The sequence below is a fragment of the Furipterus horrens genome, unplaced genomic scaffold, assembly GCF_987537825.1.
Source record: "Furipterus horrens unplaced genomic scaffold, mFurHor1.1.pri manual_scaffold_10, whole genome shotgun sequence".
NCBI lineage: Eukaryota > Metazoa > Chordata > Mammalia > Chiroptera > Furipteridae > Furipterus > Furipterus horrens.
This window is the reverse complement of record NW_028327180.1, coordinates 21,061,330-21,080,406: the sequence shown is the minus strand read 5'-3', so window position 1 is coordinate 21,080,406 and position 19,077 is coordinate 21,061,330. Positions and strand designations below refer to the sequence as shown.

The window sequence follows — 19,077 nt, the reverse complement described above, 5'->3', positions numbered from 1 at the left end:
TACAGAATGGCATGATTTGAAACATGTCATCTATTACCAGCTAATATATATGGACATATTTTGCAACTTGATGATAAATATCTTTTAAATGCTATTATTGTTAACTTTTAAAATATTATGTTTTGAGAATATTTTCAAAATAGCCATAACAATTACTTTAAACTTGATTCCTTCATGTTTATATCGGTAAAATAGTGAAAATGCCATTTAGGGATGATGTTGTTGAAATAAATAACCAATCTTAATACATTAAAAAATATTAATGGAGACCTTTAATATGTAATAACAATAATAGTAAATAACTAATGACTTTTCTCTGATTTTTTTTAGCCTGGTGAGCTCAAGGACTGGTTTGTGGGTCGAAGCAATGCCCAGGGAATAGATCTGAACAGGAACTTTCCTGACCTGGACAGGATAGTTTATGTTAATGAGAAAGAAGGTGGTCCCAATAACCATCTGTTGAAAAATCTGAAGAAGATTGTGGATCAAAACACAAAGGTAGGGATCATGTATAGTTTCTTGGGTTCTGTCCTATAGCCTAAGGAAATTTGTTCTAATATCTTCATCACGATGAAGGACCCAGCCCTGTATGAGAAGGTTAATTATGGCTGGGAAGGTCAAGGTTGGAAAGGCTGGAGCCTTGATGCTAGTTCTGCCCCTGGAATCTGGCAGGGTAGTTGGGGGCAGGGATAGGAGAGTGGAACCCGGTCGTGGGTGTCTCAGAAAGTCACCATGGCCCTTTCAAAGGCACGTTTCAGAACATCTGATTGGCTCCTCCTACAGCATTTTATATTATTGATCTTTCTTCTTTTCCAGAATTTTCTCCTCTCTTGCTTTGCACAACTCCACTGTGTCTTACCTCTTCTACTGCCTTTCACATCACTGTTTGGTTTCTTTCCCTCCCTCTTCCACCGCGGCTTAAGTGCTGGTTTTTGGACTCCCATCTGCTACCCCTCCGTCTTTCCCTAGGTGTCCATCCTTCCCTGTACCTCCAATGTCTCCCAGATCCATGTCTGTAATTGCAGCTCTCACATGGAGCCCTGGGTCTCTGTTTTACTCGCTATGGAGTCTTTTCATCTGGTGGCACCCAGAGCTTCAAGCTCAGCCTGACCCAAACCAAATATTTTCCCAAAGAAAACACTATTCTCTCACGGAACCATCATCCTCAAAGATTTTGATTTTTTTCATGGTTGTCACCGTGAGATCTTAGTTTCCAGATCTCAGTGATTTCACACCCCTGACACCTGTCCAGTCTTTGCCTGCTCTGCAAACCCTCTCCATGGCTCTAGGGCAGGCCCCCGTCACCTGCCCTGATGAATCCAGTGGCCCCCTATTCTTGTTTTGGGTTCAGCCTCTTTCCATTCCATTCAGGCTCCTTGATTTCTTCAGAGTGATTGTCTTCACACACAGATTATCGCCCTACGGCTTACAAACCCTTGCCAGCTCCCCACTGCCCAGAGAGAAAGTAGACTCAATGAGGCAGAATTGGGTGATGGTCTTGCACAGAGACTGTGGGCAGCCACCTTGGTTCAATACCCCATACTTCTGTGTGAGTTTCGGACAGTTATTTAAGCACTATGTGCTTCCACTTCTTTCTCTGGAATATGGAGATGATAGTATCTACCCCATAGGGTGGTTATAAAGATTGAAGTATTATTACCGCTTTGGCATAATTTCTCAGTACTCTGTTATGTACCTCAGCTTAGATGGACACTGTGACATCCACTAAACATCTGATTCTCCTACAAACCGAAGTGTTTGGACATTGTTTTCAGTTACTTGAAGGAAAGGGAGAGCCCATCATGGAGGAAAGAAGCAAAGAAGTGCTGTGGGCAGTTCTCAGTTTCTCTCCGATTACTCCAGGCAATTCTGTTGTGGCTTAGCAACTATTCTCAGTACCTTTCCTAAGTGATAACTCAGAAAGTACAATTTATCATCGTTCCAGGGCTGTTCAAGTTTCCCTTGGCCTCTGACAGCTGCTGACAGACCCACTTGTTAGTCATACACCCCGTATCCTTTAGTCCACCAACTCCTCTCTAAGCACACAGTTCTCTAACAATTTTATGTCTCTGCATGTGTTCCCGTTGTCTAGAATTCTCTTCTTCTCTTTCTGTGTCATGTCCTCTGTAAAGCCAGCCTCTGCTATTCCAGACAGAACCTTCCTTTCTGTTCTCTGTATATATATGCTTCCCGTATGGTGTTAATTGTCACATAGAGATTTGTTATATAGGTTATGCTATAATTATTTGTTTATAGAGCCATTTTCCCCTTTGATTCTAGATTTCGATCCCTTGATTGCAGGAATTAGTGTTCCTATTTGAGTCTGACACGTAGTAGGCTGAGGGCCTGTTGCGAATGCGTGCGCTCCAGCCTGGCAAGCAAATCACATCTGAAAAATGTAGCCGTTGAAAATCAACAGCTGGAGTTCCAGACAAGCATCCACTGTGTAGCTGGGATAGTGGGTAGAGGATCCAGGAAACGGGCAGTTCCAGACTGTTGGTCTAAAGTTCTTAAAACTCTCTTGCTTGTATTTAGGATTTATTCCAGAAACCTGGGCTGAACTTACAAGTCAGGGGACTGGTCTGAGAAAAGGGAGGGGGGTGCTGAGGATTCTGGCAGCCCCTGTTAAGTGACCAACACACTCCTGCTTCTGAGTCACAGACGTACATATTTGTAGCAGTATACATACGAGTGTAAGAACTAACAATAGGCCAAACCTAATAGCGGTACATGACTGTGTACTCAGGATTGCATCTTCAAGTTTGTTTCAAAGCACAGTTTCTAAAAAGTGGTTTTTTATTACAAAATTAATATTTTATTACAAACAAAAAGTTAAAGCAAATATAAATGAGAAAAATAACCTATTAGCCTACAGTCTTAAATGACCACCATTTACCTTTTGGTATGTAGCCTTCAAAATTATTTTTTATGTGTGTATCAACCTATAAATATATGAAAATATGCCAGTGAAGCTTTTATTATTTTTAAATCAAATAAGTACTTGGGGATTTGAGAGTCTGCCTAGTTGTTAAAACTCATCACATAAAAATATCAAGCTTTTGGTTCCAGATTAATTTTTTGCTATAAATTTCTTTCCTTTCTATTTTGTTTCCAAGATATGAAAGATTGTGACTCATTGAAAAGACAACATGAATTCTTAAAACTTTTGCCTTTGTTATAAAATTTAAGAGGATCATTTCAAAGTAAACTGATATTTTACAGTGAGCTTTGAAAGAGACCCAGTCTAATATTTCTTTATAGGGACAGTGTTTAGAGTAATTGAAAGGAATTTAAAAAATAGTAAGCAAAAATAGGGAATAAAATCTATTACGTTTCTGGAATTGAACCACCATAGAAAAAAGAACCCTGTTTGTGGTGTTCAAAAACAAAATTCAGCTGAGTAAATTTGAAGATGTAAGTGGCTTTATTATTAAGCAATTCATGAATCAGGTCTAGCAAGTGGCAGGGTGCTGGGTGGGGCTGTACAAAATGGAAGGTGGGGGCAAGGATGGGGCTAGGGAGCTGTTAAGAAAAGAAAAGAAAGGATTCCTTTTAGATCAGGGCATCTTCTAGGGGAAAGCAAACAGCAAGGCTTTTTATCATGCAAACTGCCTCTTCTTTCTTTTTATGATGGAGATTACCTTAGGGATGCTTGGCCAGAAAATTCCACACTGGTTGGTTGGTGAAATTGTATTTCTGGGAGAGATTGACATAGCAATAGGTCAGGTATTAAGTCTAGGTTTGGTATCATGGACTACAGCACAAGTGATACCGTTCGGGGCCTGTGGTTTTCTGTTTAACAGGGTTCAACTATTTTCTTTTCTCTTTGTCTTATCCTTAGCTATTATTAACACTGAAACATCAGATGGATATATTCCAAAATTTATAAGTGATATACATGCTTGTTTTCAAAGAGAAAATAAAAAAGCTGGCAGGCCACAAAAGTAGAACTTGTAAGGAAATTCAAACACTATTAAAATATTTTTTATTGTAAATCTGGGAAGCATTCTAGGGAATGCTGTTCATATAGGAATTTTTTTTTCTTTTTCTTTTTTTAAAGAAAACAACCACAACGTCATTGACCAGCTTATATATGATTTTTTAAAACCTTTCCTGTGTCTTTTCTGACAAGTGATCTCTCCAATGATTACCAATTTATAATCCTTTTAATTGCTAATGTTTAATACAGCTTGCTCCTGAGACCAAGGCTGTCATTCACTGGATTATGGATATTCCTTTTGTGCTCTCTGCCAACCTCCATGGAGGAGACCTTGTGGCCAATTACCCATATGATGAGACGCGGAGTGGTAGGTGCTCTTTCTTTTTCTCTAGTTGGTTCAAAGTTTATAATGACTTTACAAGGCTTTGTAGGATGACTTCTATGAATTTCCTAAAGAACTGATCATTAAGTGACTTTGCCTGTAGAAATACATATGTGTAACAGGAACATCCCCTAACTATTTCACATGGCATTGGCCATATGTATTTGGCAGAAATGGACTGTAACTTTTTAATTTAATTTATTTTTTATTTTTTTAAAGTCTATTTTGATTATATTGTTACAATAGTTCCAATTTTTTCTCCTTTGCTCCCCTCTGCCCAGCACCCCCCTCCCCCAACAATCCCCCCCCAAGTCCATGCCCATGGGTCGTACATACAAGCTCTCTGGCCTCACCCTTTCATATATTTTCTTCTTCTTTTTTAAAATAATTAATTAATTAATTAATTTAACAATAAAAAAGAACAATCCCTCCCATTCAGACTTAAGACCCTTTATAATCTTATAAAGGACAATGGGCGAAGGTCTCGAGTTCTTCTAGCTGCTTCAAGCTGGACATGGTCGTCGTCCTACCTACCCTTGGGTTCAGAAATCCCTAATAAGAGTAGGGGTGAGGAGGGGAGAGTGGCCTTCCCACATGGGGAAGGATCCCGCAGACTCCAGGTCGGTTGGCTGTCTCCGGACAACGGCATGCTTGATTTAACAGGCTGGCCTCCTTGTTGTGTTCTGGAGGCAACAGATTTGGCAACAGGGTTAAAAGACATCATTCAGTCCATAACCACTAGATGACAAAAGACAGGTATTAATTTTTCAATGTTCCACATTAGGGGAAAAGAAGGACTTCTTTGGAGGAAGGTGTGCCACGTACATCTCACCTGTCCAAAACCCTTTTGCCCATTATATTTAGTTTGGGCTGAGGGAAATATTTTAGGTTTCCCCCTCTCTCAGACCTCTGGGTTCTTTCTGTCCAAGCCATTAGGACAGAAAAGAGAAACCAGTTTTAAAGTGAAGCCTACAGACCACCCCATACTTCACCAACCCAGCCATTTAGTTCAGCCAAACCATTGAGTCTCAGGAGGCAGCGATGCAGACGGGATTAAATGAGGCCTATACATACAATCACTCAGGTAAAGAGATCATAGGCTTATGCCCTTTGAAAACAGAGAACACATGTTAATTTATGTAGCATAACCCATATACAAGTCTCTAAATCTGTAGGACTGTCTTATTGGAAAGACATCCAGTTGCAAGGCATTTGACATTCTTCTTGCCTGTAAATTAAACATCTTTGATAATACCACAGACATAGTTTAATTTTCAAATCAAAACAAACTTTAAATGAAGATAAACTTTAAAGACAGTTAGCTGCACTACTTTATAGTCTACCACTGAGCATTGTGATTTTCCTTGAATCACAATTTTCTCCCTAAGATTACCCTCCTTGTCATTAAAGGGACTGCATTAAGTCCATTTTTAATTTATCCTATTCATTTGCATAAATACAACAAGAGCAGAAAATGATCACTTATGATCTTTAGTTCTGCTTTGCTGGAACTTACACAAGGAACATTTAGGGTGACCTTCAGTCTGCCCTTCAGGGCACAGAAGCAGAACCACATACCTGGCATTCAGCCTTGCCTGTAAACACCTGTCTTTTCCAAGTCCTTCTGGTTTTCCAATGTGCCTTAGGTCCTTTCTAGCCATCTTTCAGGAAAACAACCTTTGTTCCTTCCCTGGAAAGATTGCCATGGACCGCACATCCAACCGAGGTTCCAGGCCTTTTATCTCGTGGGCTTTTATTACCTTTGAAAGTCAATCCTAGTTCCTCAGGGCTTTTTGGTAACAACCAGAGCCCAAGCATGTCTCCTTTAGGCATGACATTCCAGTCAGTCTTAGTAAAAAAAACAATCTCTATTAACAACTGGTCTTATTAGTTTTATGCAAATAAACTTATGTCATTACTTCTTTAGAATGCCAAACTCTGGAAGAATCAGATAGGGAGAAAAATATACAGTGTGAAGGAAAATCCTTGTCCTTCTAATATTCACTGAACTTGCATTTCCATTCTTTATATTTTCATTTTTTCCCCCACTAAAATTTTTTTTATTTGTTTTTCCATTACAGTTGTCCCACTTTTTTCCCCCTCTTGCTTCCCTGCACCCTGCCCCCTCTTCTCCCACATTCAGTCCCCACTCAGTTGTCCATGCCCATGGGTCATTTATACATGTTCTTTGACTAGACCCTTCCCCTTCTTACCCCCTTCTCTCCCTCCCATCTCCCCCTTTGTTACTGTTAGTTTATTCCTTGTTTATATACCTCTGGTTCAGTTTTGCTCATTTGTTTGTGTTGTTCATTAGTTTCCTGTAATAGGTGATAGCATAAGGTATTTTTCTTTCGTTGCCTGGCTTATTTCGCTAAGCATAATTCTCTCTAGTTCCATCCATGTTGTTGCAAATGGTAGAAGTTCCTTCTTTCTTTCAGTACTAATTCATTGTCATTTTCCCCCTTTGTACTCATGTTCCTCTCTGTCTCTCTCTGTTTCTTCATCTTCTTAAAGCAGACCCGTTAGCATCTCTTGCAATGCTGGTTTGGTGGAGATGTATTCTTTTAGCCTTCTTTTGTCTTCGAAACTCCTTATTTCACCTTCCATTTTGAATGAGAGTCTTGCTGGGTAGAGTATTCTTGGTTGTAGGCCTTTGTTTTTCATTGCTTGGAATATTTTTTGCCATTCCCTTCTGGCTTGTAGTGTTTCTGCTGAGAAATCTGATGATAGCCTTATTGGAGCTCCCTTGTATGTTATTAGTTGTTTCTCTCTTGCTGCTTTTAGGATTCTCTCTTTGTCTTTGAATGTTACCATTTTAATTATGATGTGTCTTGAGGTGGGCCTGTTGGGGTTCATCTTCATTGGGACCCTTTGTGCTTCCTGAACTTGCATGACTCTTTCTCTCCTCATGTTAGGGAAGTTTTCTGTCGTTAGTTTTACAAAGAGGTTTTCTATCCTTTGCTCTTCTTCTCCTTCTGGAATTCCTATGATATGGATATTATTATGTTTCATGTTGTCCTGCAGCTGTCTTAGAGCCTCTTCAGTCTTGTTCAGTCTTTTCTCATTTTGTTGCACTGTCTAGGAGTTTTTGTCTAAGTTGTCCTCCAGCTCGCTGATCCGATCTTCTGCTTCCTCTAGCCTGCTTTTAATTCCTTCTACTGTGTTCTTCAATTCAGAGATTGTATTCTTCATTTCCTCCTGGCTCTTATTGATAGTTTCTATGTCCTTTTTCATGCTGCTGTAATTCTCAGTAAGTTCCTTGTAGTTTTTCTGGAGTTCCTTGTAGTTTCCCTGGAGTTCTTTGTAGTTCCCGCTGAGTTCAGTGAGCTTCTCCATAATCCACATTTTGAATTCCATATCTGATAGTTTGCTCCCCTCTATTTCATTTAGCACTCTTTCTGGGGATTCTACCTTTCCTTTCGATGGGGGGTTGTTTCTCTGTCTCCCATTTTTGTGTCTCCTATTGTTTGTTGGTGCTTCCTAGAATGATCTCCACTTCCTGGATCTGCCCCTGGTGGCGTCAAATCCTGTACCAGTCTGGGCCTAGGCAGCCTGTTGGAGACTTCCAGGGATCTACTGCTGTTGTCTGTCTTCTTTGATTGTTAATCTATTCAATCTGTGATTAGCTGTCAGGCTTAAGGACTGAGAGTGTAGCAGCTTAATTCCTGTAGGCAGGGCCTTTGCTTCCCCTCAGGCTGACGTCACTTGGAGGGGAATGGTCTACCCGCAGTACTGGGGATGAGTCAGCACTGGGACCCAGTCGGCTGCCTCCCCAGTTCTCCCCTCAAAGCCACCACACCAAACTCTCCCCAAGCATCTCCAGTCCTCTCTGTCTTCCCTCCACTCGAGCCCAGGGTAAGTGGGGGCCAAAATATTTTCGTATGTGATCCACTTAAGAGCTCTTTTCCTCCCGCTGTTTCTCTCCTGCTAGCAAGAAACCCTGTGACTTTTCACTTTTCACAGCTGGATACTATTTTACTTTCCACTCTGTTGCTGTAGGCTGGGAAGCTCAGCTGGGGGTTTAGACCATGCCCTTCTCAGGGGGAACCCCCAGCTGCTGAGCTGTTTCTCAGCCCCTTCAGCTGCCACCCGTGTGAGCCCAGCCAGCCCTTCCGCATCTCCGCACTCCCTACCGGTCAGGTTGTGATGTAGCGGCCTTTTCTCTCTGTCTGTGGTTATAAGACTTCTCTCTAGCTAGGGTTCGGTTGGTTATTCCAGATGATTTCTCCAAAATTAAGTTGTCAATCCAGAGTAGTTCTGGGAAGAGGTTAGTGTAGCTTCCACTTACTCTTCCGCCATCTTGTTTCTTGGACTGTAACTTTTTTAAAGGGTTTATGTTGAAGAGGGAAATGTAATCTTGACAGAATACTTGGACAAAAACAAAGGGAGGAAACAGAAGTCATGAACGCGGGTCACTCTTGGACACTGGTAACATGGGGAGATTGTGGATGTTATATAGCTTCGTGTACAAGATGACTTGCAAATGGAGGCTGCCTCTTGGTGTTAGACTAGGGCCCGTGCGGAAGTCCGTGTGTGTCTTACCGAGCTTGCACACTTCTGCCTTTGGGACCGTTTGTGGTGGTGTCAGGGAGGGGAAAGTGGTGCTTTGATTTTCTCTGACATGTTTTTGTTACGTTTCAGGCACAGCACACCTTAGCCAGATAGATAATTTCAGCTTCATTTTTGTTGCTCCAGGAAATTTCCTGCTCTGGGTTGATTCTCAGGGGCCTTTGAAGAGTTAGCGCTTTGTGAACACAGGATAATAATTTTGGGTATTGGAAACTTTGAGTTTTGAAGCAAGTCTTTGGTAAAATATTGTTAAAATTTAGAGATTTTTGTGCTATGTCAATAGCTAGGAAATGTAAAAGCCTGGCATATTTTATAATACCTGAATCAGAGTATAGTGCCTTAAAAATACTATTTATTTTCATAATACACATAAGGAGATTTTTTAAAACTCTAAATTCAGGCACCAAAAAGTATGTGTGAGAATGGTTTATAGTGGCTATGAGGTTAGTACAAGTACTTTTTTAAAAAATAAAAAATTATTTTTTCAGTTACAGTTGACATACAATATTATATTAGTTTCAGGTGTACAACACAGTGATTAGATATTTATATAACTTAAAGTCATCACCCCATAGGTCTAGTACCCACCTGGCGCCATACATAGTTATTACAGTATTGTTGATTATATTCCCCTTGCTGTACTTCACATCCCTGTGACTATTTTATAACTGCCAACTTTACAAGTACATGTTTTAGATTAAAAATGTCAACAATGGAAATCTCTACTGCCCTTGCAGGTCCAGTGTGCTATAAGTGTATCGCCTTTTCTTGTGAAGCTCTGAATTCATAAGTATGATGTACATCCCATTAGGTTTTTACTTTATGGTATTAGCAGTGGAAGTTATATAACCTAAAACTAAGTATAATTGCTGAGTATTTAAACCTTCATTTTCTTCTTGGTGATGTAGCCAAAAAAAAATGCATCAGCAAGAGGTCAACAATGACTCACCCTTCAGAAAGCATGCCGTCTTCTTGGTTCGTGTCCATTTCTTTAATCTTGTGCATTCATTTTCTAGGTAGTACCCATGAATACAGCTCCTGCCCGGATGATGCCATTTTCCAAAGCTTGGCCAGGGCATACTCCTCTTTTAACCCACCCATGTCAGATCCCAATCGGCCACCATGTCGCAAGAATGACGATGATAGCAGCTTTGTAGATGGGACAACCAATGGTGCTGCTTGGTACAGCGTTCCGGGTGGTGAGTTTCCATTTCACTCTTTGATTCTGTGATAGTGGCTTATTTATAATTACCATTGGGATTTAGAGAATCTTCCATCCTCCTTAATCACTAAAAAATAGACTGAATCTATGGTTCATCCATTAACATTAGTTTTTTGCATGAATGATTGCTATGTATAGTTTTGTTTTTAAAGACAAGATACTAATTGAAGAGGTGTAGGAAATGAAGATGTCCATTGGGAAAATATACATTGAATATTAACTACCCTGCTTTTGAAATTCTGGCTTTAAGGAGTAAGACAGCATCCTGATTATACGTTAGTCATGCTTTGACTATAGGTCAATGTATATTTTAGAGAGCAGGCTTTGACCTTTACCATACGGTGGTCCACATACTTTTTTGTTTTATTTTAATGATGGGATAATGGAGACTATTTGATGTGGAATATTTAGTTTTATATTCACTGCTGTTGTAAGCACTGTTGGGTCAGGAAGCTCTTCACCTCTTATGGAGTCTGAAGAGGGAAAAGCCCACGTACAGCATCTTCTAGAAGACACCAGTACAGCTCTTGCAGCTCCGTTTGCGCCAACATGGACCTTGCAGAGATCTCATTTTTCTGGCTACTCAGACCAGTCAAAGTTGTGTGAAGGGTAAATAGTGAAATGCAAAGATATTGATATGTTTTCTTCCTCTTTGCCTAAGAACAATATTCTACAGCCTACCAGTAGCAGTACTACCTGATTGTTGGATCTTTTTTAATATGCTTCTTTTGTTGAATTATGCCCTGAGAAAATGTCCTTGATTTTTTCTTTTATATATATGTTTATCCTGTTGTAATTAATATTTGGCAGCAGGTCACATCAGATTTAGCATATTCCCCTTCATTCCCCTTGGCTTGAGAAATAATGGCTGTGTCAGATTTTAGGATTTAGAGTATGTCAGATCAAATGGGAAGTAATTTTATACTTCAGTTTCTATAAAAACTAGTAATTCCTTTGGAATTACCTTTTTTGGACAAATAGTGCATTGTCTACAGGATATCGAGTAATCTAGAGCAGTAAAATAATGATAATATTAATAAGAATTTTTATCACTATCAATGGTTATGTCTCACAATAATCAAATAGTCAAAGAAAGCTGTGACTTTCTTTAGCAATATAGTTAGTGAGTAAAATCAGTGTCTTAGGTCAGGTTTTCTAGAAGCAGAACCTGAGACAGGGATTTGGGTCCTCATAATTTGTTGAGGGACTGTGCTTTAGGAAAAACCCTATTTGGAAATAAGGGAAGCAGAGCCAGGAAGGAGGTAGAACTGAGCAAGGATGTGGTCAAATGTACAGTCTAACTTTGGCCTGAGCCATTGGGAAGAGAGCCTGAAGCATAAATTACAGGCAGGGTTGTCCTTCCTTGAGGTCAGGGGATCAGGCTTTGTTGGCTCCATATCAATCAGTCATTGATTGTGAGTTTTTTTCCCCTTAATGTAGGCATTTATCATAGTAAACTTATTCCTTAGGACTGCTTTTGCTGCATCCCATAACGTTTGGCATGTTCTGTTCCTATTTTTGTTTGTTCAAGATCCTTGGTTTCTCTTTTGATTTCCTCTTTGACTCATTGGTTGTTCAGGAGTATGATGTTTACTTTTCTACATATTTGTGAGTTTTCCAGTTTGCCTCCTGCCATGATTTCTATGACAGTTTCATACCATTGTGATTATAAAAGATATTTGCTGTGTTTCCAGTCTCCTTAAGTTTGCTAAGACTTGTTTTGTGTGACTTATCATATATATGATCTATTCTGGAGAATGTTCCATGTGTGTTTGAGATAGAAGATTTCTCACCATTAGCCATACTCAGTGCACCCAAAATATGACATGATGAACTTAAAAACAAAACAAAACAAAACTTCTTTTCCAAGTCCTTGAGGCCTCATGGGCACACAGTTAGCACACAGTTAGAGGCAAATTATTGCCAACATGAATCTGTTATTTTTTTAAAAGCCCTTCTGCAATGTAAATATAATTTTAAAGCAAAGAAAAGTATTAATTTTTTTCTCAAGTCACATCAAAATTAAGTTAAAAAGTAATCAATTCTGAACATCCAGACTTTTTGTGGTAGATTACGAAGGATTTATTACACAAAATGGTGAGAGACACTATGAGAGTCAGAGAGAAAATCCTGATGGTTTTCGAGTCCCCAGTTCAACCTGTTCTGAGACCTGGTCACATTTCTGCTAAGTTTCACAAGATACCCGTGTATCGTCGGCAGCCGTCCGTCTCGAGAGACGATGGTGTAGCTTCTTAAGAGTCTATCTGCACCGCCAAGAATGGCTGTGCAGTCCGACTCGGGAGTGACACGGTATCTGTCTCCTCCTGTGTTGAATCGACATCTTGCGATGATGCTGGAGTGTCCTCTCCAGTGAAGCTGAAGCTACAGAGCCTGGGCAGGGTGATATGGAGGGTCTGCTGTTGCCCATGCAGCAGACCCCCCCTCTCTTCGCAGCTGAAGGGTCCAAGGGAAAGACGGAGTCAATACAGCTTGGTTTCAGGTGCGCCGCAGGAGTTGCCGGTGTTGACTACAACGTCAAACCGCCTTAGGGACTCCGGCTCCGAATTTTCTGTCGGGGTTTACTCCCTTAGCCTTTCCCCTGAAGAGGTATGCCGCAAGGCAGCGGAGGTTTTTTGGAGTCAGAGTTTTCCCTCTCTGATGTGCCCTGACTGGAAGATTGAACCAGCGACACTTAGCTCGCAGGCCGACGCTCAATCCACTGAGCCAAACCAGCCAGTTATACCCGTGTATATTAATTTTTTAAACTCCCCGGTTTGGCTAAACAAGTTTAAGTTGGATTTCTGTGGTTCAGTGTACACACACACACACACACACACACACACACACACTGACTGTTTTATCATAATACAGTGATCTTCTTTGTCTCTTGTTACAGTTTTTGGCTTAAAGTACATTTTGTCTGATGTAAGTATAGCTACCCCTGCTATCTTCTGGTTTTCATTTTAATGTTATATTTTTACAGTCTCTCCACTTTGAACCTATTTGTGTCCTTAAAGGTGATGTAAGTTTCTTGTAGGAACATATAGTTGGGTCTTTTCAAATATTTTTAATCCATTCAGACACTATGCTTTTTGATTGGAGAATTTAATCTATTTACATTTAAAGTAATTATTTATAGATGAGGACTTACTAATGCCATCTTAGTCTTCTGCCTGTTTTATAGTTCCCTTGTTCCTTATCCATTAGCAAATAATTGTAGGTATAAGTATTTTTAATATTTTTGTCCTTTAACCTTTAAACTAGAATTAAGTGATTAACATACCACTGTATTACAGTATCAGAGTATTCTGATTCTGACTGTATCCTAACCTTTACCAGTGTGTTGTATATTTTTGGCTTCTTTTATGTTACTTTTGACACTGAGCTGTGCCACCTTAGAGAAGGGGTGATCACGCAAGGAAAGTGAAAGTGTTCCTTTTACTTTCTCAGTGTGTCCAATCTTAGATGTGCTCGAACTTTTTTTTTTTAAATCCTCACCTGAGGATATTTTTTTCATTGCTTTTAGAGAGAGAGGGAGAGAGAAACACTGATGTGAGAGAGAAACATCTATTTGTTGCCTCCCGTATGCGCCCAGACGGGGGATCAACCCACAACCTAGGCATGTGCCCTGGCTGGGATTTGAACCCGCAACCTTTTGGCTACAGGATGACACTCCAACCATTGAAAAAGTTCTAGTCACACCAGCCAGGGCAGGAAATTTTTTAATGGACTCCTGGACTTCCACAAAGACACTCTATTCATGGGTGATTGTCAAAATTGGTGTTCTTCGGGGAGGGAAGACCATAGAAAACTCCTGTTTTGCCCCTTTGATGATGTCGCTCCCTGTTGGGTTCTCTGAAGCCGACTCCAGCAATGTGACTGGTGCTTGAGCACCTTATAGCAGCAATGCATTACGCCAAATGATTAATTAAAAACCTGAGACAGTTTGTGCTTCTAAGGTAGTAACAATTTCCCAAGTCATTGTTGTTCTGTCCTTTAGGGTAGGTGGTTTTCCTTGTGGTTTCCCTAAGGCTCCCCAAAATGTATGGATCCGTATATCTTTTACTTGGCTCTCAATTCAACAGAACAGCCTGTATCGATCTGTGTTAGTCACCACACGCATGCTGAGACTTTCCATTTGGTGTTCCGGCAGGAATGCAGGACTTCAATTACCTGAGCAGCAATTGCTTCGAGATCACTGTGGAGCTGAGCTGTGAAAAGTTCCCACCTGAAGAGACTTTGAAGAGCTACTGGGAGGATAACAAAAACTCCCTCATTAGCTACCTGGAGCAGGTAAACACAGTCTCCAGTGCAAGATGAAAAACTTAAGAGCATTTAAACCTGGTGTACAATAGTCTCCTAAGAGAAGCCCAGTCTAGGGGAATCCATCTGACCCAGAAAGAGGATGCTACATTTGGAAAATATGTCAGTCATGGTTCAAATAGGCTTTCGTTTGTCATAGGTGTTGTGGTTTATGAATATGCACTGAGAACTGATGAACCTGTTTTCATTCATATTGCTCTAAGCAAGGGCAAACCTAGGACTGTCTTCCACCCTGACCACCTTGGGCCCGGTTGACATCCCAGGCAGAACTAGGACTGGAATGAGCTAAGTGAGGCATCTAAGATTTAAGGAGGCACCCCTCTCAAAATCACACGGGTGTGGGATCAGCACCTAAGAGTGAGTGCATCCTTAAATCTTGTGCCCCACATGCCTCCCTTGTGAGGTAATAATAAAAATGACAGCTTACATTTATTGGGCATTTACTATTTCCCAGGCATTCTTCTCAATGCCTTACATGTAGCAATTCATATATTTAATCATCACGACAACTCTATAAGGGAAGTTACATCATTGTCTTCTTCTTCTCCATCATTATCATCATCATCACCATCACCACTATCAATATCCCCAAATTAAAAATGAGGAATCATGGGCACAGAGAAAATAAACAGCCTGCCGGAAGTCACTCAGTCAGAATCTGGGCTGTCTAGTTTGAGAATCACTATGCCGTTTTGCCTCTCATGACATCAGCCTAGACCTTCACCAGAGCATCAGCCCAGGCCAGTCCCCTGCCAACCACACGTCTCCATGCTGTGTAGAAATTGGCACCAGGGGCAGTGATGGTGAAAAAGACTTCCAGACTGTTCCTTGTATGCAGTGACTTGACAGTTTTCAAATTCCATCCTGTATGTGGCCATTTAAACCCAGAGTCAAGTAGAGTGATGTTAGTTTCACATGCCAGATAGTTCGGACTAGGTTTAAAGTGATTTGACATAAACAAATGCTATTTAAATAAATATATAGCTATTTGCATGTATATATACATACATAAAACATATACATATCAACCCAATGCATTTAAAAAATGTAAAGTCAGCTTAAAATTCTTTTACACATGTCAAATATCCATATGAGGGGCCTTACTAAAAGGGACTGTCATGGAATAATAGATCCACTGACGACAGACAGTAATGTTCAGAAATGCCAGTTAAACAGGGTTTTGTCAGTCAATGGAATCCTGCTGCACGTTTACATAAAAAGGTATTTTCAACAACAAAACTGAGGATAACTAGCCACATTGACCCTGGAACAACCTTGGTGAGGAGTTGTATTGGAATGGATCTTCTAAGAGCCAAGTTAACTGAAAAATGTATTTTGGGAGTAGAGGAAATAAGTCAAGGCTATTTGGTGTGCTTTCCACTTGGATGTCAAAGGATGCCTCCTTAGTACAATGCATATACATCTTTATATACATGTTTTTCAGCAAAAATGTATTGACCTCTTTTCTTGTTCTTTGTATCATGTGAGGTCTTGGGGCTAGTGGCCACTCTCAAGAAGGCTTCATATTAATGGGGTTCAGAAACATGACTACCAATTACAAGAGAGGGTGATAAATGCAAAAATAAAGGTTAATTACATAAAACAATGGCAGGACATAGAAGGGCCCCTAACCCAGTCTTGGAACTTAGAAAAGGCTTCTTGGAGCTAAACTGTAAGATTTACTATAGTTGACTCCAATAAGATTGTTACTCTTAGTTCTTGAGGAAAAATTCAATAGAAAACAAATTAGAACACAGATGTGTGCCATTAGGAAAGAGGAGAATATTTGTCGTATTTATTGTTGCAGGTGGGAATGCATCAATTGACCTAAAAGCTCTATCAATTTACACAGAAATAATCTGGAAAGAGGAGGAAGCAGATCATGCAGCCTCTTTTATGCCACTTGGAATGAGAATCTGACCTGTCCGCAGATCTGCTTTGATAAGGCGTCAGTGGTAGGGTGCAGGCTGGGTAGAAGCAGTAAGAGTGGTATTTACAAGGAGCTCCTCATAGAACAGTGAGTGCAGTTAGGGACTAAGAGTCTGGTGGTGAAAGATCAGTGAAGACTGCCAGAAGTTCTGTGTTGAAATTGTTTTCTTGACAATAAACAGAGCACGGTGTGATGAGTAACTGAACACCTGGGCCTAAAATCTAAGCGTGGACTAGTTTACAACTCCTGGAAAACAGGTGATTAGGAGAGCTGATTCTTTAATTGGTTGAGAGGAACTTTCTTGCAGAGTTTTAAAGGCATGTTTGCAGGAACTGGAATTTTAAAGTTAATGAGGGTAGATAGTTTGCTAAGGAGAGCCCCCAACTCAATAGCTTTGGAACAGTTTAGTTCTCAAATTCCCATAGAATTTCTCATGGGACCTGCTTCAAAATCATCTAGGTTTTTATGAAAAACGAGTTTCTTGTCCCACCGCTGAAGCATAATCCCTGAAGGGCAGGACCCCAAAATCTCCATTTCAGCAAGCTTCCTGGGTGACATTTTAAGTACACAAGGGTTTAAGGACTACTGATGTCAATAGTTCTAGCAACAATGGAGAAGTTTCTGGATTTTTTTTTTTTTTTAGCATTATATAAGGAACAAGTGTACTGAATAGTTCTCCAAGTCACAAGTGAGTGAAATGTTCACTTCTGTGATTTCTTTTGCAAAAGCTGGGAAGGGACAGGGTTCGCCAATTTGCATCCATTTGGAGTTGTGACAGCATTCCACACTTTGATTGGGATTTATTACCACAGTGGCATTTTTTAAACAGAAACGCTGTGCCCCACACTTGGCGTATCAGAGACAGACGTTTACTTCTTTGTTAAACCACATACTGTAATGTCTTGGGTTGCAGAAGCTGAAAAAAGTCAGGTCAGTCACGTCGTGATTATTAACGTGGTATATCTGGGCCTACTGCAGGTGAACTATACGTATATTTTAGAAATAACTGTTTGACTTATTTTCCAATGATGAGGAATTTCCAACCTTTCATTTCTCTAAGGTTCATAATATTGATAATATCAGGATTATAGTACCTCAAGATGAATAAATACATCTCCACAGTTTTTCTCCTTCCCAATGACTCTTTCATCATGTGCATTTGACTCAGAAAAATAACTTTGTATTTTCAGAGTCTAAATTTTAATGTTAATTTTGTTTGGCTAATTTGTAACTCAGTTCTGCGGAAAAATCAAAGATTTACTAGATTCTAAAAAAATTTTAAAAAGAATGTATTTACTCTCTTTTCACCGTACTGGTTGCCAATAAAATGATCATTTATTATTACTGACAGTGTGTATAACTTTTTCCATTTCTAAATTGCCGTTAGAGAAAAGAATTACATGTTACTTTTATAGAGTTTCAGAGGTTTGGTTTTGTTTTTTGTTTTATTTTGTTTTGTTTTGTTTTTAGATCATAATAAGAATGTTTCTATTTGGGAAACCAAATATACTAAAATATAAACTTACAGTTTCAACACATTTTCAGTTATTGCATATTATAATTGTATATACTTCATTTTTAACCAAATGCACTTACCTTCTGTAGAAAGGGTGACCCAATTATCTATTGCTACGTAACAAATCACCCCCAGAGGTCATGGGTTAAGACATTAATAATTATTTTGTCATTGCCCAGGGTTTTTGAGGAGTCAGTAATTTGGAAATTGCTTGGCTCGGCAGTTTTGACTCAGGTCTCTCATGTGGTTGAAAGTCAGATGGTGTCTGGAGCTGGAGCAGTGGGGATGCCAAAGTGGCTGGGGTCTTCCTGGGCACCTGCCCATCTTCATGTTGGTGGGGCCACTCCATGTTGTCTCCCTTCTTATGGTTTAATCTGGGCTTCCTCACGCCATTGTGGCTCCAGAGGTTTTTTTTTTTTTTTTTTTTTTTTAATAGAGCATGCAAAACACTTGCTGATAATTAGGTCATCTCTTCCATAAAACACTGTGCCTCTGACAAATTTATTCTCTGATGGCAAAGCAATACAGGAGACTTATTCTACCTTCTGTAGGAAACATTCAAATGTCATCAGTGGCAAAAGAAAAATCATTTTCTGGGGACAGACCAAGAAGCAACCTGGGCATTTGCAGGGGTGGGGGGGTCTGGACATACAGTACTATGTTAAGTAATGAAACTTAATAAATTACCATTTAATATTCCAGAGGCAGTACTTTCTCAAAGACCTGAAGTGACTTTTTGTCACTTCAAACACATACTGACTGAATTAAATTATCATTTAAAAATAAAGAAAAAGGCTGTTTTTATAGTTTGCATTGCAATAGTTAGGTGATGGCTGCAATTTAATTCAAGGGCATTATTCTCAATTAATATTCTTCCATTTTATTTCTTACTACAATTTTCAGTTAAGAAGTTTCCTGATCTTTCATGCAACTTACTTTCAACCAAAATAATATTGTTAATGGATTTAAAGCCAAAGTAGTCTCAGTATATATCTTTTTATCTAGAATTAACAAGTATTAAATGGCTATAATATTCTTGTTAACTAACAGTGACATGTAAAATAATCTACAGGTGACCAATTTAAAATAAGAAGTAATGAAATGTGCTATGACCAGAACACCTTTACAGATATGATAAACTTTCTATTTTTTTTGTTTTTGTTATGGTTGTTTAGAAGGTACTTCAAAGATTTTT

The 19,077-nt window shown here is 39.6% G+C and overlaps 1 protein-coding gene across 1 annotated transcript in view; it reads left to right on the top strand.

The window, feature by feature from the left end:
* The window catches only part of CPE (carboxypeptidase E), an 87,444-nt gene that overhangs the window by 63,258 nt on the left and 5,109 nt on the right, over positions 1–19,077 (top strand). Inside the window, exons 3-6 of the mRNA XM_090288823.1 lie at positions 331–498; positions 4,190–4,311; positions 9,912–10,090; positions 14,267–14,406. Of these exons, the coding sequence (XP_090144949.1) occupies positions 331–498; positions 4,190–4,311; positions 9,912–10,090; positions 14,267–14,406 (609 nt within the window). The remainder of the gene's footprint in view (positions 1–330; positions 499–4,189; positions 4,312–9,911; positions 10,091–14,266; positions 14,407–19,077) is intronic.